The 22,448-nt window shown below is 52.1% G+C and overlaps 1 protein-coding gene across 9 annotated transcripts; it reads right to left on the bottom strand.

Annotated features, from left to right (window-relative positions):
• Positions 1–7,502: 7,502 nt before the first annotated feature.
• Positions 7,503–19,505, bottom strand: LOC149747215 (uncharacterized). Of its 9 annotated transcripts, none has more exons than XM_089897440.1 (7): positions 19,177–19,483; positions 17,594–17,646; positions 16,897–16,981; positions 14,059–15,770; positions 12,143–12,396; positions 11,745–11,893; positions 7,503–9,586 (listed from the first exon to the last, which is right to left on the bottom strand). In XM_089897440.1, the coding sequence occupies exons 1-4, from the start codon at positions 19,433–19,435 to the stop codon at positions 15,583–15,585; spliced, it is 585 nt and encodes a 194-aa protein (XP_089753566.1). In that variant the 5' UTR covers positions 19,436–19,483; the 3' UTR covers positions 7,503–9,586; positions 11,745–11,893; positions 12,143–12,396; positions 14,059–15,582. The 9 variants fall into 9 exon arrangements, 4 of the variants coding, with proteins under 4 accessions (XP_089753566.1, XP_089753567.1, XP_089753568.1 ...); XM_089897441.1 differs by lacking the exon at positions 11,745–11,893 and adding an exon at positions 11,383–11,510; XM_089897439.1 differs by lacking the exon at positions 11,745–11,893 and having other exon boundaries at positions 7,525–9,586.
• Between the last annotated feature and the right edge of the window lie 2,943 nt (positions 19,506–22,448).

Here is a 22,448-nt window from a genome sequence, read left to right as displayed (position 1 = left end):
GGACCAGGGCTCACACCCATGTCCCCTGCATTGGCAGGCGGATTCTCAACCACTGTGCCACCAGGGAAGTCCCTGATTTATAGTCTGGATTTAGTACTTAACTTGGAGTTGTATGGTCTGTGGAGCATCTGTTTGTTTTACTTCACAGAACATATGTGACGGGGCAACAGCCACGTTCATCTCCAAGGGGAGAACCATTGCTCAGAATTGGTCGTAATTATTTCAGCTTTTTTTGTGTGTTTTTCAACCCCAAACTCCCAATCCATCCCTCTCCCTCCCGCCCCCTTTGGCAACCACAAGTCTGTTCTCTGTGTCTGTGAGTCTGTTTCTGTTTTGTATATAAGTTCATTTGTGCCATATTTTAGATTCCACATGGAAGTGATATCATATGGTATTTGTCTTTCTCTTTCTGACTTCACTTAGTATGATAATCTCTAGTTGTATCCATGTTGCTGCAAATGGCATTATTTCATTCTTTTTTATGGCTGAGTAGTATTCCACTGTATATATGTACCACATCTTCTTTATCCATTCATCTGTCAATGAATATTTATGTTGCTTCCATGTCTTGGCTATTGTGAATAGTGCCGCTATGAACACTTGGGTGCATGTACCTTTCTGAATCATAGTTTTGTCCAGGTATATGCCCAGGGGTGGGATTGCTGGATTATATGGGAACTTTATTTTTAGTTTTCTGAGGAACCTCCATACTGTTTTCTGCAGTGTATTTCAGCCTTTTGTTGGGGACAGGGTATGACCTAATAAGGCTGTGCCTAGGTTGTGTGTTGTGGTAGAAAGACATCCCTACCATACAGAACTTTTTCTCTGCTGCCCTGTCCCTTCATTCTCTCCCAGGTGGACCAAGGGGCAGGCCACAATGGCTTTCTTTCAAGACAGAAGCCCCACTAAGTCACTAATGTTATCTAGTTAGAAGCCTTATTTTAAAAATTGGATTGCAAAGTAGAGTGTATCTCGTATGATTAAACATGAGATTAACATTTAAATTGGTGAACTTTGAGTAAAGCAGATTGCCCTCCCTAATGTGAGTTTTTTCCTCCCAGTGGTTTTTATGAGTCTATTACAAATGGACAGATTTCGCTTTAAACAAAAGGTCTTTTATCACACTGACTGTGTATAAACACCGATTAAACATTTTTTCCTGAGAAAGGGTTGTTTAGAAACACCAACACGGAAGAATCCTGAGTGATTTTACTGATGGCGGAACCATTGGCAGTTTTATGGTGAAAGAAAATAATTTAGCAGCTAAAGCAAGTTTGTGCCTCACCTAACAAAGGGTCGTTTACGAAACTGCTGCGTCTGTGCCTCCACTCTGGACTTTCTGTCAGTAGAGAGGTTGGAACAATTACACTGAACTCAGGAGACTTCCTTTAAACAAGCAAAGGTTTCTAGTTGACAACAGGAGTGTAAACGTGACTCCAGTTAGTGAATTTGCTAATAGAGCTTTCCTAGCTGTGATTTTAGCTGTGAGCAGCTGAGAGAGTGAAATTTCTCCTTTGTCTTCCCACTTACTCATCTCCAATTAAATTTCTTACAGTCAATTCACAGGCTTTTAGGGATTTTCAGCTAATTTTTAAACCTTGACTAAAATTCTTCAAACAGTATACTTAAGCCCCACAGGTTAGGATGGTGCCCCAGAAAGTTAGTTTATAACCACGATCATGGGTCATATTCCCTGCACTGCCTTCTGGGGGTGGTGCATGTGGGGAAAACACACTCATAGTCTAAACTTTGGAGTTTTGAGGGGAGGAAACAGGGTTTTGTTCTAGCACTTTGCATTCATTACAGGGCTACTAGGAGAGGACAAGAGAGAGGCAGGTCTCTATGCAAGGTCACGACCACTCTGGACCAACAGCTCAAAGGGTGTGTGTGGTGATTAATTTTATGTGTCAGTTGGAAGGTGTTTTTGGATGAGATTAACATTTAAATTGGTGAACTTTGAGTAAAGCAGATTACCCTCCCTAATGTGAGTGGGCCTCATCCAATCAGTTGAAGGCCTGGATAGAACAAAAAGACCTGACTCCCTAAGCTGGAGGAAGTGTCCAGCTGATGGCGCAGATTTGGGACTTGGCAGCCTCCGTAATTGCAGGAGCCAATTTCTTATAATAAATTTATTTCTATACATAGCCTATTGGTTCTGTTTCTCTGGAGAACCCTGATTAACACAGTCGGTCCTGCTGAGGCTGGCTCATTTGTGCAAGATTGCAGACTTCCGGTCAATGGGATCTGCTGCAATCTTCCTTAAAACCCCCAGACCAAAAAGACACACACCTCCTGCCCGGCTCAGAAGCGTCTTCTTGGTGTGCTTGGGTGCCATCTAGTGCCAAATTTAGGTACTGCAAAGTCTAGCCATCCCTCTACTCACTGTTTTCATCCCCATCATCACAGATTTAATTCCCTGAGCACATGTTAGTAGACCTCCATACTCATGTACATCTTTCCCTCTTTTATTCACTCAACAAACGTTTAGTGAAGGCTTCCTTGTGCGCAAGGCTTTGCAGCAGGCGGTCTCTCTCCTTCACGGAGCTCACAGCTAAGCTGGAGACACGGAATAAAAGTAGATGATTGTAATCACGTATGCTCAGGGCAAAGCAAGAAATGTGAACAAGGAGCTAAGGGATGAACAAGGAAGATTTGTGGGTGAGCACTGTGGGATGGAGTGTTTTCCTCTGCTCCAGGCACAGTGTTGGCTCTGGACAGAGGGGGTCATGGCCGCTTCCCTCCAGCAGCTTTGGGCCTCCTGGGCCCGTTCACCTCCCCTGCTTGCTTCCTTCCCAATGCATTCATCCTACAGTGAGCATAGCTGTGGCGGCCAACGGCAGGAACTCAGCTACACTGTCTCCTTCAGTCTCCTTACTTTATGCTTGAGGCATGGCGGCTGCAGAGAGGCACGTAGCCCCGAAGTGAGGACAGTGGGCTTTGGAGGTAGACTGTCTAGGAGCAGATCCAAGCTCTGGAGAGCTTGCCTTCATTTGCTTGTGGGTTAAATGCAAAGAATAGTATTGCCTGTGTAGAGTTATGTTAGGGAAATTCAATGTGATAACATGAATGACTGGTCTGAGTTTTTCATTGCGAACACCAAAAATCAAACCTGGCCAACTTAAGTAGAAAATGCGGTTTCTTGGGGAAATGTCAGATAGCTCACAGAAATGCAAGTGGACTTAGAAGTGTTTCTATTAAGTTCTATTCTTTCTCTCTCGACTTTTTCTTTCTTTTATCTTTTTTTTTAATTGAAGTATAGTTGATTTACAATGTTGTGTTAGGTGCACAATAAAGGTGATTCAGTTATACATATATATATACACGCACACATATATGTGTATATATATGTGTGTGCGTGTATATATATATTCTTTTTCAGATTCTTTTCCATTAGAGGTTTTTACGAGACACTGAGTAGAGCTCCCGGTACTCTACACTAGGTCCTTGTTGGTTACCTATTTTAAATATAGTAGTGTGGATATGCTATAATCCCAAACTCCTAATTTACTGACCCCCCTCCCTGCCCCCTCCCTTGCTATCCCCTTTGGTAACCATAAGTTTGCTTTCTGTGTCTGAGTCTATTTCTGGTTTGTAAATAAGTTCATTTGTATCATTTTTTTAGATCCCACTTGTAAGTGATGTCATATGGTATTTGTCCTTCTCTGTCTGACTCACTTCACTTAGTATGATCATCTCCAGGTCCATCCGTGTTGCTGCAAACGGCATTATGTCATTCTTATTTATGGCTGAGTAATATTCCATCTCTCAGCTCTTACTCTTGTACCAGCTTTGTTCTGGCCTCTCTCTGCAGAAAGACTGTCTGTTCCACAGTCTCCGTGGAGGATGGCAGGGCGGCTCACAACTCCAAGTTCACACACTGTACGTTGGTCCTCTAGGGAGAGACTGCACCTCTCAGCAAATCAGATCCGTGGGCAGAGATCCTGAGCAGCCGAGCCCAGATCAGGTGCGGGTTCTGGGCGCACCCAGACGCCCCCTCCTGTGAGGCTGGGCAGAAGGCAGGGCCGGGGAGGAGAGTCCACAGGGGCTGCCCTGGTGCCGGTCAGTGCCGCAAGAGTGTGGAGCCCCCCTCGGGGCCGGTGCCTGTCCCCTTGGACTGGCGCTGGGAGTCCATCCGAGATGAGGGAGCCGAGAGTCGCAGAGGGTCCACTCTGCTTCCCGGGGTGGGTGGTGGGGAATCAGTGGACCTGAGTCTTCCTGCAAGTCCCCTCTTTGCCCGTCAGGAACTTCTGCTGGGCCACACGGTCCTGGCCTCAGAGCCCTGGCCCCCCAGGGAGCTGCTCTGCCTCACCCCTCACAGTGACCTTCCTGCTGATGTGCGACTCTTGTCACAGGCAGGCCTGGCCTCAGCCCTGTTTGGATTTGGTGTCTCAGAAACAGAGGACACTTGGATGCTGTCCTTCAGGCACCGGGGTGATTTCCTTGCATCTGCCGGAGTGTGGCAGTGGTTCTTTAAAGACCAGGGCCCTGCTCTCCTAAGCACCCTGCAGTGCCAGTGCGGGAGCTCTTGGGAAGGGGCGGGACGTCCCTCAGGAGCCAGGCTGTGGGGCTGGGGTGAGGGCTGGACCCAGGGTAGGCGACCCCTCCCTCCTCTCCCTGGCGGGGTCTCTGCCTCCTGCCCCTACTCAGACCCCCCGAGGCCACCCTCCCTCCCTCACACGGCCCCGTCCCGCTCCCCTGTGGAGCTCACGTGTGCTGAGTGAGCATCCTGAGGCTGGAGGGGTGCTCCTTCAGGCCAGACATGTAGGCACTGCTTTATTGGAGAAGCCACCTTAAGCCCATGGTAAGGACCACGTATTGAGCACCTACTATATGCTGGGCGCTGTGCTGGGTGCTTTCCTCACGATTACATTCTCTCCAATATCCTGGGCACTTGGTGGGTGCTTTTGTCTCCATTTTACAGATGGGACAATTGTTGCAGGGTCTGGGGGTCGTTGAGCCCAGACAAGCGTGAGCAGCAGATCGAGGTCCACCCAGCCCCGGGTTCTTCCCACTTCTCGACCTGCTGCTGGAGAATCCCAGATAAATTCAGGCATCATTGGACGGCCCCCCGCAGGGGCTTATGGTGGGTGGGGTATGGTCACCTCTTCTGAGATCCGCCTCCCACCCCACGGGTGGGAGGGCTTGCCTGCCGCCTCCAGAGTCTCAGGCCCAACGAGGGGCCGGTACCCTCCTCACCCATCCCTTCCCTATGCAGTCTGCTCTGTGCTAGACGCTGAGGCTCCCGCCAGGAAGGTGCTGCCGTGTGATGGCCTCCGGTCGGGGGCGGCCGGGGGACGCGGTCAATGTCCACACACTCAGGGTTGTCCTGGGGATGGGCCCATCTCTCACAGGCAGCTGAGAGCTGGAGCTGACTGCCAGCCTGCCGGCCGCTAATGACTGCTAGAAACCAGATGCTTTAGAGTGGTATATATTTTTGTCTCACTCTTCATTTTATTCCATGATAAGATGACTTTTCAGTGAATTCATTGGGAACCCTGACTTTGGGAGAGCCAGGTGCCTGGACAGGATCTGGGCTTGGCCCCGGGTGGGTCTGGGCCACGGAGAGAAGGGCCACTACGCCTCACCCAGGGCAGGCAGCTGAACCAAGCTCTGCTTATACGCAGCAAAAAGAGCGAGCGCTCAACCCCTCTTCTGTTTAAACCAGCCCCCGGGCCACATGCACTGGAATGCTTCGGTTACCACATTGCTTTTCCTAGACGGGGACCCTGATTTCACAAGAGCCAGGAGGAGGTGGCCCTGCTCACTGCAGCTTTGCTCCAGAGCGTCTGCCCTGCTGCACGTGGTTGCTTCTGTGTGGGAGGATTGGGGCTGTGTGGTCTCCCTCTGCACATTCCCCTTGGGAAGGTCAGGGTGCCTCAGTAGGCCCGCCCTGCTGGCCTCTGGTCAAGGAGGAGCCGTGTGGCCATGGTGACAACCACAGCCAGTGGGGGGACTGGTTCTTCTGCTGAGCTCCGCCCCCCGCTCTGCTCAGCTGAGCGGAAGTGATGCACCAGTCGCCCAGGGTCACTACCATCATGGCTGCTGTAGGCATTTGGACCAGTGGGCTGATTCCCTGCAGGGGCGCAAGCCCGCACCGTGTGAGGGAGTTGAAGGCGGCTGCGGGTTTTGCCTACAAGTCATGGATCATTTGGGAGCCTCAGATGAGAATCCCAGCCGGGCTGCCTGGTGATACAGCCTGCCTTACACTCCCCTTCCTGCTGCGAGGCAGGGGCTGCGGTGGGATCAGGACAGAGTGTGACCTTGTCCTGCTCTCTGCTTGGAGGGACCTTGGTCTCACTGTTCTGGGGGCGGCGGTTATGAGGGAGTGGAGGATTTTTTTTGTCTGTTTTTAATGGCAGATGACCAAGCGAAGGTGCTTTCCCATTGAGAGGCTGGGTCGTTGGGGGGTGGGGGGTGGAGTGGAGGCCTTGGGGTGCATTCTCAGAGCTCAGCCGCTGTTCCTGGTTATCTGAGTGGTGCGTGTGAGTGAGGGGTGGAGGCAGAGAGAGGCAGGGTGACAGCATCAGGGACCTGGGCCCTGGTCTCCATAGCAACTGCTTCTGAGGGGGTGAGCCTGCTGCGTCCTGGTTCCCAGTCTTGACCTGGAAACCTCGCTGTGCTTTGGTGACATGTGACAGAGGGTGAGGGGCCCCAAGGGTCTGTTCTCCCTTCTGCTCCCTGTCTTCATCAAGGTGGGCACCTGGGCTCTGGGTGAGGTGTGGGGGTGATCCGTGGGGGTGGTGGGGGAGTCCCAGTCCCAACAGGGGTGAAGCTGGCCACCAGCTCTGGGACCAGGGTGGGAATGAGCTGGGACCGGGCAGGGTTTGTGGGAACGGCAGGAATTAGGATAGGAATCCTGATGGAAGGGCAGGCATGGAACATTGGGTGAGGGGATGTGTTCCAGATTTTTATCAACACTAAACCAGTTCCTTTCCTCTTGGGGCTCACAGGTCAGTAAAGCTGAGGGACATTCCCAGAGGGCAAAGGGGAGATTTTGCAGGGGAGTGTAGTTGAGCTCGGAGGCATGGGAAAGCTGCCCTACAAGGAAGTGGCCAGATGCCCACTGCTTATACGGTCCTCAGCCCTGGCTGGGGCCACCCGTGTGGACCTCCTACCTGGACGACATTTCCTACGGGCAGCAAAAGTTAGAGAGGGAGCTGTGAACGTCTCTGAAGACCTTGGTTCTCTGGAACCTTGTATCTCACTCTTGACCTCAGTTTCCCCATGTGTAAAACGGGACTTCCTAATTCGCAGGATTGTTATGAGGTTTCAACAATGTATATTAGGGACTTCCCTGGTGGTCCAGTGGTTAAGACTCTACGTTGCACTGTAGGGGGCCGGGGTTCAATCCCTGGTCGGGGAACTAAGATCCCGCAAGCCGTGCGGCCTCCCAAAAAACAAACAAACCAACAAACAAAAAACCAAACAATGTATATGAAAGTACTCCAGATGTTGGAGCACACTGTGGAAATATAAGGGCTGACTTCCCATTCAGCAGGTTAAACTTTACACTTTTTTTTTTTTTGATCTCCCCGTCCAAGGGGGACGTCACCACGCCCCAGCCCAGGCCTGTTACCCGCAGATGACAAGACTGAGGTCAGGGAGGTGGCTGTCCTCCCCGAGAGCCCCCAGCGGCAGGCAGAGTGGGGCTGGAGCCCTGGCTTCCTGCCTGTGGTGCACCGGGCATCTCCACCCAGGTGATGATGGGCTTTGAGAGGCCAGAGTATCCCTTGTCCTGTCAAGGGGCCAGCGTGGGCGGTGGAATCGAATGACAAATCCGGCCTTCGATGTGGGAAACGTCTGGGTCATGGGACCCCCCCCCCCCCGCCGTTAGCGAGGTTGCGTGTGTCCTCAGATCCAGAGCCCGGGTCTGGGGCGGCTTGGGGTGACAGTTCTGCCACCTCCTCGTGCACATCAGAGGCTTGCTCCCTCAGACAGCAGATCCTCTGTAAATGAATGCCACGCACCCAGCTTTCCCCGCCGGGACCACATAAATCTTCTCATTCTTGCCGTATCACTGGCTCTCGTGACAGCTCAAGATGTTTCTCTGCTTCTGAGTATCCCTTTTGTTAAAAGACGTCGGAGCCCTACAGACATGTTAACCGGTGGCCCCGCTGGCGCCCCCGGCCTCTCCGTTTCCCCAGCTCAGCTTCTGCCTCTTCGCTGCTCCCACAAGTCTTTCCACATCATTCATTTTGACATTTAAAAGTTTCCAAGCTTGTTCTGAAATGGCACAAACACTGCCTTTGTTATTTGCCGGGCTCTGGAATGCTGAGAATCCCAGGACTGGGGGAAGGGCGGGCCTGCCGGCCAGGTCAGGACGCAGGGGGCCCGGAGCCTTTGCTGGGAGGTGGGCTTCGGGGTCCAAGAATGTGGGGCAGGGTCGTGGCTGCTGCCGCCTTCTGCAGGCTCCCACCAGCCGGATGCTGCTTGCCTTTCAGGTTTCCTTCCTTCTCACCATGCCAGGCCCTTGCTTTTTTCTTCCCGAGGATCCCAGAATCACTCCCAGTGTTCCATTTCTTCAGGAAGGTCACTCCTATTTACCAAGTGGCATGATGTCCTCACCTTCTACCTGGTTCCTGCTCATAACAGGCCCTCCAGTTTTCAGGAGAGGATGTCAGAGAAAACAAACCCAGGCATGTTTGGGTTTCCAGTCATGTAGGTGTTTTCTGATGGTTCTTAAGCGGGTCTGAATGCGAGGGCTATGTTTATAAGACTTTATGTCCAGTTTGCTTTGGCCAGAGGGGCTCATTTCCCAAGCACATGGCCTCTTACACTGATCGGCTAGTTTGTGGACGTGCGGGGGGTCCCGGGGTGCACGAGGGGGTGGGCGAGCCTGGGCTCCGGTGGGATCTGGAATCTGGAAGGCCACGTGCAAGCCGGCCTGCTGCCTTCCCGGGTCTATGTGCGGGCAGCGCACGATGCTCCTTACAGAGGGGGCACTCCTTGGAGTTTCCAAGACTATGAACGAAAGGCAAGCACTGCTGTACCTCTCATCTTCACGTGGAACAAATAGTGCTTTCCAGTTCTGCTTTAGACAGCGCAGAAATCAGCAAGACACACTTCTGACTTCTACTAGTTGTTCCCAGGCTTTCGGGTCCCTGGGCTAGAAAAAATGATGACAACGTGGAAGGCATAGGTAACCAAGTTTTATTTTTGACTGCTGAACACATGAAACAAAACAAGACAGAACTACACCCACAGTCACAATCAGTCTCACTTCCTCAAGCACACTTTATGCCTAAAAGGTAGTAGGAAGGGACTACAATCAGAGTGGAAGATGGCTCTTGCCAAGAAAGGACAAATTTCACACTGACATTTTCATGTGGACCAGTGAAAACTCTACCGAAGCTGCGTGTCAGTTAGTGGACCAGCATTTCTGAATCGGAGCTCCTCAAACTTTAAATGCATGCACCAATCTCTGGGCCCGTGTTAAAATGCAGATTCTTATTCATTAAGTCGGGATGGGGCTTGGAAGTCTCCTTTTAATAAGTTCCCAGGTGAGGCCAAGCTCCCAGTTCCAGGCTTTGAGTAGCAAGATTCTGCCCTGTACTGTGCCCCAAATAATCCTGAGCTTCTGTCAAGCCTGCAAAGGACAAAATCAGGTAAAATGGTTATTTTGTGTCATGTAAATAAAAACACTTAATCAACTAGATTCTCTGCTATTGCGTGGCCATGGCCATGGCTGTCAGAGACCACCGACCGCTGTCCTGCCAGGGGTTCAGTGCGGTGATGGGCGAGGACCTTTGTAGCCCTCACACGTGTAAGAATAACGGCTACTGGACTGTGCGCATCGTCCAGGCCCAGCGCCAGCGCCACCAAAAGTGACCGGGGGTTTCAAGCCTGGCTTCCTGGACTCTGCTCATCCCACCAGCCACCTGCCCCTCGCCACCCCCCAACCCACAGTGAGACATGCATTTGACATTGTCACCCTGCACATCCACTTATATGGCTGAAATCAGGTTTTACATAACAATACTTAGCCTTGTTGCATGCGACACACACTAATTAAAAAAACAAAATCTAATCGGTAATATGTGGAATCTAAAAAGAGGATACAAATGAACTTATTTACAAAAACATAGAAAACAAACTTATGGTTACCAAAGGGGAGGCGGGGGAGGGATAAATTAGGAATTTGGAATTAACATATACACACTACTCTATATAAAATAGATAACCAACAAGGACCTACTGTATAGCACAGGGAGCCATACTCAGTATCTTGTAATAACCTATAATGGAAAAGAATCTAAAAAAAGAATGGATATATGTATAGCTAAATCATTTTGCTGTACACCTGAAACTAATACAACATTGTAAATCAACTGTATTTCAAATTTATTTATTTGTTTATTTTTGGCTGTGTTGGGTCTTGGTTGCTGCGTGCGGGCTTTCTCTAGTTGCGGCGAGCCGGGGCTATTCTTCATTGAGGTGCGCGGACTTCTCATTGCGGTGGTTTCTCTTGTTGAGGAGCATAGGCTCTAGGCACGCGGGCTTCAGTAGTTGTGGCACGTGGGCTCAGTAGTTGTGGCTCACGGGCTCTAGAGCGCAGGCTCAGTAGTTGTGGCGCACGGGCTTAGTTGCTCCACGGCATGTGAGATCTTCCCCGACCAGGGCTCGACCCCGTGTCCCCTGCATTGGCAGGTGGATTCTTAACCACTGTGCCACCAGGGAAGCCCAAATCAACTGTATTTCAATAAAAATTTTTTAAAAATCTAAAATGCTGGTTCTGATCCACTAAATTGATTTCAGGGTCCACCATTAGGTCGTGGCCCAGGGTTTGACAAATACACTGGCGCCTTGAAAGCCTTTTCTCAAATTGACAATATGTGACTCTTTGATCTGTTGTGGAGTAAGGCACAGGTCTTCTCTAATGTAAGAAAACCTAATTTAGGAAATACCCACTTAAAATTATGATTTCTTCAAATTCTACCCTGTAAGCTCTTTTAAAAAGATTTTTCTTATTCCATTTTTAAATTTAATTTTTATTTTATATTGGAGTATAGTTGATTTACAGTGTTGTGTTAGTTTCAGGTGTACAGCAAAGTGATTCAATTATACTTATACACATATCCATTATTTTTCAGATCCTTTTCCCATACAGGTTATTGCAGAGTATTGAGTGGAGCTCCCTGTGCTCTACAGCAGGTCCTTGTGATTGTCTATGTCATGTATAGTAGTGTGTGTATGTTAATCCCAATCTCCTAATTTATCACCCACTCCCCCACTGCTGCATTTCCCCTTTGGTAACCATAAATTTGTTTTCAAAGTCTCCCAGTCTGTTTCTGTTTTGTAAATAAGTTCACTTGTATCTTTTTTTCTTTAGATTCCCCATATAAGTGATGTCATGTGATATTTGTCTTTCTCTGTCTGACTTACTTTGCTTAATATGAGGATAATCTCTAGGTCCATCCATGTTACTGCAAATGGCGTTATTTCATTCCTACCCTGTAAGCTCTTAGTGAAGGGATTTTTGCCATCTATTTCTTTGGTAGATCTCAGAGCATCTAAGAAAATAGATGAATGAAAGAACTAGTATATTTACAGATACTTAAGTCCTCGGATGGAAGATTTCAGGATTAATAGATTTTAAAAAGTGTTATCGGTAGGTGTGGTTCAAGGAGCTATGAACAACAAAATGTTTTTGAAATTAAAATGTATAGCAACGGAACAGTATGACCGATTTATAAAGGACTTTTGAATATATCAATAATAGAGGTAATGATAATGTTGATACTTACTGAGTCATTATATGCCTGCTCTGGTAAACATTTTTGTTCATAAGATTACATAGTCTATTTAGAAACTGCCCTTAAAAAACGAAACAAAACAGAATGTGACTCTGGGGAGATGAGGTGTATCGCACTGGGCTGGGTGATCTTGCTGTTTCCTAGGGATGGGAAGAAGCTTTCAGAGGGTGTTGTCTAGAGATTTGGAAGCTTTTAACCGGGGAAGTTTATGCAGGGGAACGTAGGGCGGGGCACCGTGGGGAGTGGAGAGCTGGGGCTGCTGTCAGGCCTCCTCCATCCCATGGTCCCAGACGGCCACCCCCAGTGGCCACTTCAGCTCTAACGGAGACTGACTTGGACCCAGTCTGACCCAGTTTCAAATTCTGGGGAGGGGAATCAGGTTGGCTCACCAGGAGCAGGTGTCCGTCTCTGTGCAGTCAGTCCTCATCTGGGTCTGCAGTCATGAAGTACAGAGTGTTAGGGCCTCAGCTCTGCCGGCGGGGTGGACCATCATGAGAGCCGTGGTCTGGGCAGGTGCCCCCAAAGTGTCTATGACGGGGACTTCCCTGGCGGGCCAGTGGCTAAGACTCTGTGCTGCCGATGCAAGGGGCGCGGGTTCGATCCCTGGTCAGGGAACTAAGATCCCACAGGCTGTGTGGCGTGGCTAAAAGATAAAAAAAAAAAAGGAAAAAGTGGTTATGACACTGTGGAACCCTTTGTTCACATAAGGTCTTACCTAACAGCCAACTATGAAAGATGGATAAAGGCTGAGTTGTTCTGGTAAAGGAGATAGTGGCCAAAGTCCCACCAAACTGGCATCCCTCCCCTGGGGCTGAGGAGTGTTTTGAAAACCGTGGCTCTAGCTGTGTCCCCTGTTTTTACAGAAAAGTGAGGCTAGAGCCTGAGGTTACCTCCTCAGAGGTACACAGCAGCTTAGTGTTAGGGCTTGACGAGCATCAGGCGCCTGGACTCCTGGGGGGATGCTCTCCCTGAGCCTTGCCCCATCGGCTGCTCGGTTCCGGGCACCAAATACACAACTGCTGGCAAAGTCTTCTGTTTCAGTAAAATGTCTCTCTTTAGAAAGAAAAACAACTTGTGGAGTTCCAAGGCGAATTGATTTTGATTTGCAGAGTTAAAAAAAGAATGCAACTACAGTTAAGTGAAATGCCAGAAGACTTGTGTCCCTGGCTGGAAGTTTAGCTTGAGGGATGCTGGCCAGGCTTCCCCAGGTGTGCTCACCTTGCCTAGTCTCGCCCAGCACCCTTCAGCCCTCAGCTCTCCTTTGAACATAGACAAGGGTCTGATGGCCCAGACAGGCTTGCTCTGGTCACTGACCACTCCTCTGGTTGGAAATGTACTTCTGTGCCTCTCGTGGGACCATGACTTCTGTCCTAATGCCTCCCAGTGATGCAAGTGTGTGTGGGCAGAGGCTAAATGAATCAGGAACCTGGTGAACTTGGTCGCCGTATGCATTGGAGTGACTAAGGGTACACTTGGGTAGCTACCTCCCCCACCTCCTTGCCGGCCGATCTAGGGAAAGGTGTTTGGCTATGTGGCTGAGAGGCGAGAGGCTGGCCCCTGGCAATCAGCAGGGTGCCCTTTGCAAAGCCCCATTGCTCCTCTCTCCACTGGGTCAGCGCGGGCTGTCCGGAGGCTCTGCCCTGCACCTGCTTGCACAAGCCACTTGATGGCACTGTTAGAACTGGAGAAAAGAGGCTGCTTCCCCTGAAACCGTTTTCCCTCATTCTAATCCTCTCCAAACTGTCATTTCCACCCACCTCCTTCAAAACAGAACAGAAGAAGATCATTTCATAGCCTGTTCCCTCTGCTCTGCACCGCCCCCCCTGCACCCCATCCATTCCTGACTGCCTGCAAAGATGAGTAGCCCCTCTGCCCTCTTTCCCGCCCTCAGGGTCCCATCCTTCCATCCTCTTTTTGGATCTTTGTCATTCTGTGTGTTGTGGAGGCCTCTAGGGTTCCAGGCGGCCTACGGAAGGAGAAAGGGTCATGAAAAACTTACAGGGACCTGGGGAACTAAAAGAGAAAGCAGAAGTGCCTGCAATCCTTCTGGCCGCATGACCTGTGTTCTAGAAGAAAGAAGAAACTAGTGCTGCGTGCACAGAGGCTGCGCGGAGAGGGGTCACTGGGAGAAGGTGCTGGGAGGGAGAGAGGGAGGGGGGAGGAATGTGTGGAGCGCGGGAAGCGGGGGCTCTGGGCGCGGAATCTTGGCATCGGGTCGCGCTGCTTAAAGGCTTTCTGTTCTTGGCTTCCCAGCTGCCGCCGTGTCAGAATCCCCCTCCACCGTGTGGTCCCGAGCGACCCTCACCTTCACCCACTGGTTTTGGCCTCTGGTTCCCAGTTCTTGCTGCCACTTCCTCTTCCTGGGAGATGTGAGCGGGGAGCAGACTGGGCAGACCAGGGGCTGGAGACGAGACAGCATAGCCGTCACTGGTCCTGGCACCCTGACCTCAGGTCTCCCAGGCTGCCCAACACCACCCCAGCCCGCCTTCCTCCAGAGGAAGGAGAAAAACGGCATCGCTTGGGAGGAATTTGCTGTGAGAAGAGCATTTTCCCCTAACAATGACCAGGAAATACTGTCTCGACTGATATTCTGGAGGTAACGCTGCCCTTTTGGCGGAGTCATTTGGAGGCTTATTCAACCACGCAAACGCCCATGACACACGGTTCCCAAACTCCGGGCCCACATGGCACAGGCCATGGAGGCGTGCTGGCCACACCCCTCCCCTTGGCCAGCCCTGACCTTGAGCAGGGACTCGGGCCAGCGCGCCCAGTCTGCCTGCAGGAGGGAGGTATCTCTGCTGACTCAGGCCCAGACTGGGGCAGGTGCCTGCCTTCAAGCCCATGAGTAATACCCTGCTTGCCACCTTCAAAGGGCCTTCCCAGGATTAACCAGTTAGTCACCCCCAGGAAAGCCACAGAGCTAGGTATTATCATCCTCATTAAGGCCGGGGAGGGGGGGTGCGGAGGGAGGCAAGTGGACGCCCCGCCCCCGGGCCAGTGAGAGTCTGGATTTGGGCGCAGGCGGGCAGTGGCTCAGGGTGTCCCAGGGTGATGTCCCTCCATGGTGCAGGGGAGGCTGGAGCTTCTCACTGGGCAGCTTTGCCCACCCAGGGGCTAGGGGAGGGGATTGGAGTCTCAGGCCAACGCGTGTAGATGCAGACGGCTTGACACAGGCTCAATCACGCGGCTCCACCATCTGCTCTGGACGGTTCAGAAATTGAAGCTGATGGGCCTTCCCATCGCTGCGCCGCCCACCCCTGAGCCACCCAGACGTTTGTGAGATGCGCCTCCGAACACTTTCCTTTTTGTGTCTGCGTGGGGATTTCGAATGACTAAAAATGATAAAGCACAGGTCACTAAAGCACCTTGCAAATCAAAAGTGGGATGTGAACACCTAGAACGGCAGGGGCCCCATGTCCCTCCAGGTCACACCGCCCCGTGGCTTTGTCCTCTTTCAGGTGCACGACACAGAAGGTGAGTTTTAGGCGGTAAGTCTGTGTCCTGGTGACAGGCTGAGGACCTAAGCACCTTCTGGAAGCCAGACAGCAGAGCAATCCTTTCGGTCAACCCTGTCTGCAGCTGCTTTTTATAAACTTGGCATAAATATGTGCTTGGGAAAGCCAGGGCAGCGTATCTGGAAAATATTTTCTACCATTTGAAAACACACACACACACACACACACACATGCTTGGAAAGGAAGAAAAAACACAACAGAAATTGTGCATAATACAGAGTGGCTTCACTTGTGGTTTTTTCCATTACTTCCTCAGTTCATTTTTCTGCTGCCAATTTTAGAAGGCCATAAGTCATAGTTGTTGTTAAACTTTGTCAGTTAAAATGTAACTCTAAGAACAAGTCATATGATACATTGGAGCCAAATGGCCTTTTGGAGAGCATGGTGGTGGGATACAGCCCACACGAGCCGGTCCTGGCATCTCGGGTCTTCTCTGCTGTGTTATGCTTCGTCATGCCCACAAGGCAGCAGAGTAACTTCTGCCTCGGCTCCAAAGGGCCACCTATAAGGGGGAAGGAGGCTTTTCAACAGTTACTTTGTGTGACCCGGGAACAGAATGTGGTCATATTGAAGGGGGATTTCGATACCAGCTCCTCACTTTTCTTTCCCCTAGAAATGGCTGGATCCATTTTCTCATAAACTTCAACCCAGCAGAATCAGAAAGTTAGAGGCAAAGGAGAGGAATTGGCCATTGGAGGCTGGGACTGCCCAGTGCCCCCTCCCATCTCCTTGAAGGAGCTGCAGACCCCGGGGTGGTGACAGTCCGGTGGGTGCCTCTGTGCCACACAGAGGTGGGTTGCGCTGGGGTTTCCCCACCTGGCATCATTGGTGGGCTGGGAGCCTTCAAGGGCTGGGCCCTGTGTTTCCCCAGAAGTCCTGGTTTGAAGGCAAAGCCAGGGGTGCAAACAGCGCTTACAGATGCTTGTGTGTAGAACCAGGATAAAAGACACAGCAGTGGACCAGCCTTCAGAGGTCCCCTGCCTCACGGGGTCCCCATTTTTTACATGTCTTTCTGTCCTGTCCCTTTTTCTTTCCCTCAGTCAGTCTCACTGTCACTGAATCCGCCTTGGGGTCTCGGAGGAGAGCAGGGGAAGCTGGGCTGCAGAGCGGGGAGGCTTTCTCAGTAGCCAGGCCCTGAAACTTTGAGCCTGCGGGTCATCTTTGTGCGGCTCAACTGGAACTGGGACCATTGCTCTGAAAACCAGATCATTGCTTCAATCCATGAGCCCATCAGGGACTTTACGGGCAGGACTGACAGATCTGATTCCAGGCTCTGCCCCGAATTGCCAGGATGCCTTTAGGATAAAGTGCAGCTCTCCCGGGTCCTGAGTGTCCATCCGTCCCAAGGGTGTTGGCCCCCATCTGCCGCCCGGGGGTCCATGCCTTGCCCACGCTGCACAGAACCTTGACAGGAAGGGCAGAGCTGCCCCAGGCCCAGCAGCTGGGCCCCCTGGCCGTGGAGGCTCAGTGTGGGCTGGCTGCTGCCGCTGGTTTCAAAATGAACCCAGCTGTGTCACAGCTGGCACGCTCGGAGTTGCCATGCGTCTCTCCTGGGCCTTCTCTCCTCCTTTCAGGCGGAAGTTTTTGGTTCATTCATTCATTCCTTCACTCATCCAACAAATACACACGGCAGGGCTGCTGTGCTCGCGGCTCTGTGCTGGTCCCACACACGCCGGTGAGAAGGCGCGTCCTTGTCCTCGTGGAGTTTTTATCCTAGTGAGGCAGAGAAACAGACGCAGGCCAGCTCACCCCGCAGTGCCATTTGCACATGATGCCAGCTACAGCCCTGAAGGAAAGGGACAGAGGGCTCAGAGAGCCACCCGGGGAAGATGGCTTAGTCTGGGGCAGAGGGTAGGATGCCCTCGGATCCGCTGCGTACCCGCCAGAGCCTCCCCTGTGGAACGGGCACAGTGCCACTGCTCGTGGGGTAAAATAGCATGTGTGAAAAGCACTCCGACAAGCGTTGGCTGCGCCCGTAACTCCCTCCTGGCTCCCTGATTTATCAGTCACCGGGTCCATTTTCTGCCTCCGCCTTAGATAAACTGAGTTAATCATCCAACTTTGCCTGGACAAACAGGGAGACCCATTCCAAGAACAGCTTGTCTTAATGACATTTCTGGGGACCTGCCCCCCCAGGTCCTTCCACACCCCCTGTCGCTGAATCTGGTTTCCCCGCCGACGGCCTGTTAAGAGCATGGGTGGGGACCAAGTTCCGCTCTGCACCTCAGGTGTGCTGCCGCCCGGAGCCCGCCTTGCCCTCTGGTCCCGGCTTCTCAGTGCTCTGTCTACGGAGAAATATTTAAAAGACTCAGGAAATGAACTCACATTTTTTTCTTTTTCTTGTCCTCCCCCTCCTTTTCCAAAACAGTGCAGCCTTCCTGGAAGAAAGCAAACAAAACAAGTGTGACTATTTTAAAAATTATTGGAAAACCCGTTCTGAATGCTATGGCTTTGAACGGCTCCCCTGGGCGGATGTGTCGCCTTGGGTCCCCTTTGTTCCTCACTCCACGGTGTACGTGTGGCGAGAAGGCAGGGCAGCCGAGCGCCTTAAAGTCGGAGGAGCTGATGGGGCCCGAGGAACACCCCTGCCCCAAACGCCCGTGTGCACCTCACACACACGGACACGGAGGGGAGTGCACACGTGTGTGTGGCCCGCGTCTGCTGGTCAGACAGCCCAGCGCTCTGACCGCCTCCATAGTGTGGCCGGCTTCTGCCAGGCATGGGGGTGACTATCTTGGGTTTCTAGGTGTTCACGGTGTTGTTAGAAATAACATCGTGGGCTGTGTGGGGATTGAAATTGAAGTCTTTTCATTTCGGCCATCTGGGCAGAATGCTTTTCCTTTGATGAGGAAAAAAGTCTTTCCTGTGTTTCAGCTGGAACGCTGCCTCCCAGTTGAGGTGACAGCAGACGCTTGCATGGCCCCGTCTTTGCAGGAGGGAGGAGGCCCAGCCAGCGGTCGGGCTCTCCGGCGGAGAGAAGGCCTTTCAGCTGCTCAGGCGCCCACTTGAGGGGCCCCGGGGCGAGGAGAGCCATCGCGCCGTGTTCAGCAGTGTAGCTGGCTCAGCTCAGGTTTTCCGTTGTCAGGCGGTGACAGCCACGTGTTACAGACACCCTTGGGAGACATGGCTCTGCTTTCATAACACCGAAGGGTTTTTTTTCTGACTCATCTTCAGAAGATCCCCCTCCCCGCCGCCCCCCTCATTTGAAAATAAATATAATTAGTAACAGGCAGACATACTGTATATAGCCAGCCCTTCCTATCCGGGAGAGTTATAATTAAATGTACATGCTGTCTGTTGTTCACCGTCTGCTAAACGCCTTGCCACCCGCTTTAGGGAAGCAGCAGCCCCTGGGTGGAGGCTGCAGGGAGAGAGCTCTGGGGGCGCTGAGTCCAACATCCAGTCGGGAGTGAAGGCCGGACTGTTGGCTGAACGGCAGGTGTGTTCCTTGTCCCCTCATACTGCCCAGCCCTTGGCCTTTCTCCATCATCAACCTCAAGCTGCTCCGGGAAATGCCTGGTCAGTGCTGGGGGTCGTCCCCTCCGTGGGGGGTGGGGGGGTGGGCAGAGAGATGGTTGCCAAGTATGGTTGTCATGGCAACGTGGTGGCCGCTGCATCTGCAGCCGATGAGGGGCACCTGAGTGCCTGCAGGCTGCGCTCTGTCCTCCCCAGGCCCGGGGCCAAGACCGAGTTCCTCTGTTCCCGGCTCCTGGCCTGAGAGGCTGGCACCGAGGCCTCAGCCCCACCCCACGTGGCCAGAGCCCGGGCAGGTTATCCCCAGGTAACCCTTAGCTCTCCTTCCTGACAACAGGGCAGGCTGGGCACTCGGTGGCCAATGTCCAGGCCCACGGAGAGCTCATATTCTGCTGAAATCAGTGGGTCAGGCGGCCCCAGGAATGCACACGTACCTCCTGGGCTTATTCTGGGACCACAGTGTGGCCAGTAGGCTTGGTGACACAGGCCTGGTGACACAGGAGAGGCTGCGCACCTCCCATCCCTCAGGCAGGCAAGGCGGTGACCGGATGATGAGTTGGAGGGCCCCGGGCCTGGACCGAATACAGCAACGTCATCTGAACCACAGGCACCTTTACCCAAGTTGCTCAGAGTGTTTTCCAAGCAAACTGTAGTTTCACAAGACCGTGAGAAGTAGGTGGGGTGACAAAGCATTCTTTGTCCCTGTCTTATAGATGGGGAAATGGCAAGGATTGCCCGGCTGGGTGGTGAGGCCAAGAAGGGGAGAAGGGTGCTCTCCTCCCTAGGGCTCTGGGGCGTGGGCGGCCTGACTCCTGGAGGGAGGGGCCGCCCCGCAGAGAAGGAGGCCGGGGGTGGGGGAGGCTCAGGGCTTCTCCTCAGCACTGACGGGCCTTGGCGGCCACCCCGGGAACTCGGTCGCAGCCCTGTGGTCTGAGGTGTTGACACTGGCTGTTGGTGACCCCAGGAAGTGTCAGTGTACTGTACCAAGCCCAGTCTGCTGGAAGTTACTGGGCTCTCAGAGGTGGTGATTAAGTACTTTTTGAGCAGCCCGTGCTGGCCCAGGAATGGCTCCAGGTGCCAGGGATACAGTGGTGAATGAGGCAGTCATGGCCCCTGGCTTATGGGGCTCACAGGAGACAGATAATCAACACATCAAATGAAAAGGAAAATAAAAATGCATGATGTAACAGAGATGGGCTGGAGGGGAGGCTGCGAGGGGAGGACCGACTTTAGTTAGGGGAGCAGAGCAGTCTACATGAGCTCATCCCAAATGATGGGGAAGGGCCAGACCTGGGACGAGCATTCCAGAGGGAGGGGGCAGCCGGGCAGAGGCCCCAACAGGGAAATGAGGGTGGCCTGTTCACAGGTTAGGGAGAAAGACACTGCAAGAGGCGACGCTGGGAGTAAGCCGGTCGTTGGCCAGGGGACCGGGCGAGGGGAAGGAGTACGTGAGCCCGGATTTCTTGGAGAGGCAGTACTGACATACGATTGTGATGGACAGGACACGGGGCACGAAGGAGGGAGGAATTAAGGATGACTTCTGGGTGTTTGCTGGAGCTGGAGCATGGAGCCATGGATTGAGATGGGGAGGACTTAGGAAGAGCACATGGAGAGGGGAAACGAAGAGGATGGTCTTGGACGTGGGGCGTTTGAGATGCCACCTTCTAGCTGGCTGCAAGTGGGGCTTGGGTATTGGCGTTTCTAAACTCTCCCTCTGAGATCATGGAGAAGAAAGATGGACGGTTCTACTGCAGTTGGTTTTGAATTTACTGGAGCCTTCCAGTGCTCACTCCCCATATATATATATATACACACACACACACACATATATATACATATTGTTTTTTTTTGGGGGGGCACACTGCACGTGGCATGCGGGATCTTAGCTCTCTGACCAGGGATCGAACCCGGGCCCCCTGCAGTGGAAGCACGGAGTCTTAACCACTGGACCACCAGGGAAGTCCCTCACACCCCGTATTTTTCAAGGAGGATCAGATTCCTACTTTCTGATGTGGGGGAGGTCTCTCCTACTGCTGGGGCAGGAGACTAGCCAAGACTGGTGTGTGTGATGTGGTGAACAGCCTTCTGCAGACCCAGCCTGCTTGTCCCTTCCTGTCCAGCCCACCTCTGTTCACAGCCACATCCTTGGTCATTTGTCCTTGGGCATCATAATTAGGCTGATGTTATTACCTGTGGGTGAGGAAGGACCTGAGTCTTGCCTCTCTTTTGGTTGATAAAATGGAATGGTGAAAGTTTAGCAATTTCTTCTAAGAAGAGGCATTTGAGGAACATGGACCCATGTGAGCAGCAAGGGTCATTGACCAGGAGGGCAGGATTCTTTGTGCAACTCCAAAGCATGTAGCTTCGAAGAACTTGTTCATTCTTCTCTCATAGTATAAATTGTAAGCTACAAAAAGACTTGTTTCAGAGAAAACAGCCTAAGGCCCTATTGGGCCCCAATACTGTATCTCATTGCAGGGTCAACTCATAGCCATTAGTGCCATGGAAGTTCCAATTCTGGGTCTGCAAGGAATTATTTTGGAGCAAAGAATATATTATGATGTTTACGTCTATGGGGATCTCCTGACATCTTATCATAATGCTCTACAATGTGGCATGGAGTTTATATTTTGGATTTTACCCCGGAAATTTACTTGCTGATATACTAAAAACATTGAAGTGGATTCAGGGATATCATTTCTCATAACCCAAGAGCTCCTTGGGTAAAAACTCAAAAGTTCACCCATTAGGATCAATTTTTCAACCGGACAGAAGGACTGTCACTGGTGTGGTGCATTCAAACTAACAAAGTGCTTTCACGGCCATTTTCTCACTCGATTCTCCCCACAACTCACATGCGGATACAGATGCAGCAGCTCAGAGAGGTTGAGTTATTCGTCTAAAGTCACACAGCAAAGGGAGAGCTGGGAATCGGCCCCAGTCCTCCAGCCTCTACCTCCCCAAGGCCCTGCCATTGCACCTTTTGTGGCAGCGGGCCAGGGCAGTTCTGGCACGTGGACCGATCGTTTGACAGTGAGTGTGGTAAGCCCAGACTGGGAGGTGTTTGAAATTCCCTGAGCTGGCCCTGGGAACTAGTTCTTCTTTCCAGAGGGCTGTGTTGCAACGTGACCAAGAAGGTTGAGACTGAAGGCCATTATTTCACCCACATGAGTCAAGGTCACTCATCACCTCAGGAAGCACGTGGACCTGCGATGTTCAGGAGGGAGATGCCCTGCTCCCAAGCGAAGGCACGGTGTGGCCTGGCACCTTTCCATGTGGCGGGGAGAAGGGGAACTTCCAGAAGGTAGTGTGTGCAAGGCAGCCAGGCCCAGGAGCCCAGAGCCCCGAGGACCCTGGCCATACCTGAACCAGCCCCTCTTCCGAGAAAGGGACCAAATACTAAGTGGGGTTCACACCCAAGAACTGAGGCAAGGGTGCCAGTTACAGGAGCTGGCTGACTGCCTCCATTGGCTGAGGTCTTTTGGATCCTGTGATGGATGTGACTGGAGGGTCACCTGGGGAAATCGGACCAACTGTGAGCTACCGGAGTGTCCTCGCAGGGATGACCTCTCTTCCCAGTTGAGCAGGCCGTGCTTGCTTTCCTTTTGTGAGGGAGTCCGCGGCATGCCACCTATGCCGGCGTCCATGAAAGCCCTGTGCCTCAGGGGTCGGGGGGTGGGGACAGAGGCCCGTACACTGTCGCAAA

This window comes from Delphinapterus leucas, chromosome 16, assembly GCF_059928025.1.
Source record: "Delphinapterus leucas isolate spDelLeu-1000000601 "Yukka" chromosome 16, BTC_Dleu_Yukka2, whole genome shotgun sequence".
In the NCBI taxonomy this organism is placed as follows: Eukaryota; Metazoa; Chordata; class Mammalia; order Artiodactyla; family Monodontidae; genus Delphinapterus; species Delphinapterus leucas.
This window is presented reverse-complemented; position numbering and strand designations above follow the sequence as displayed.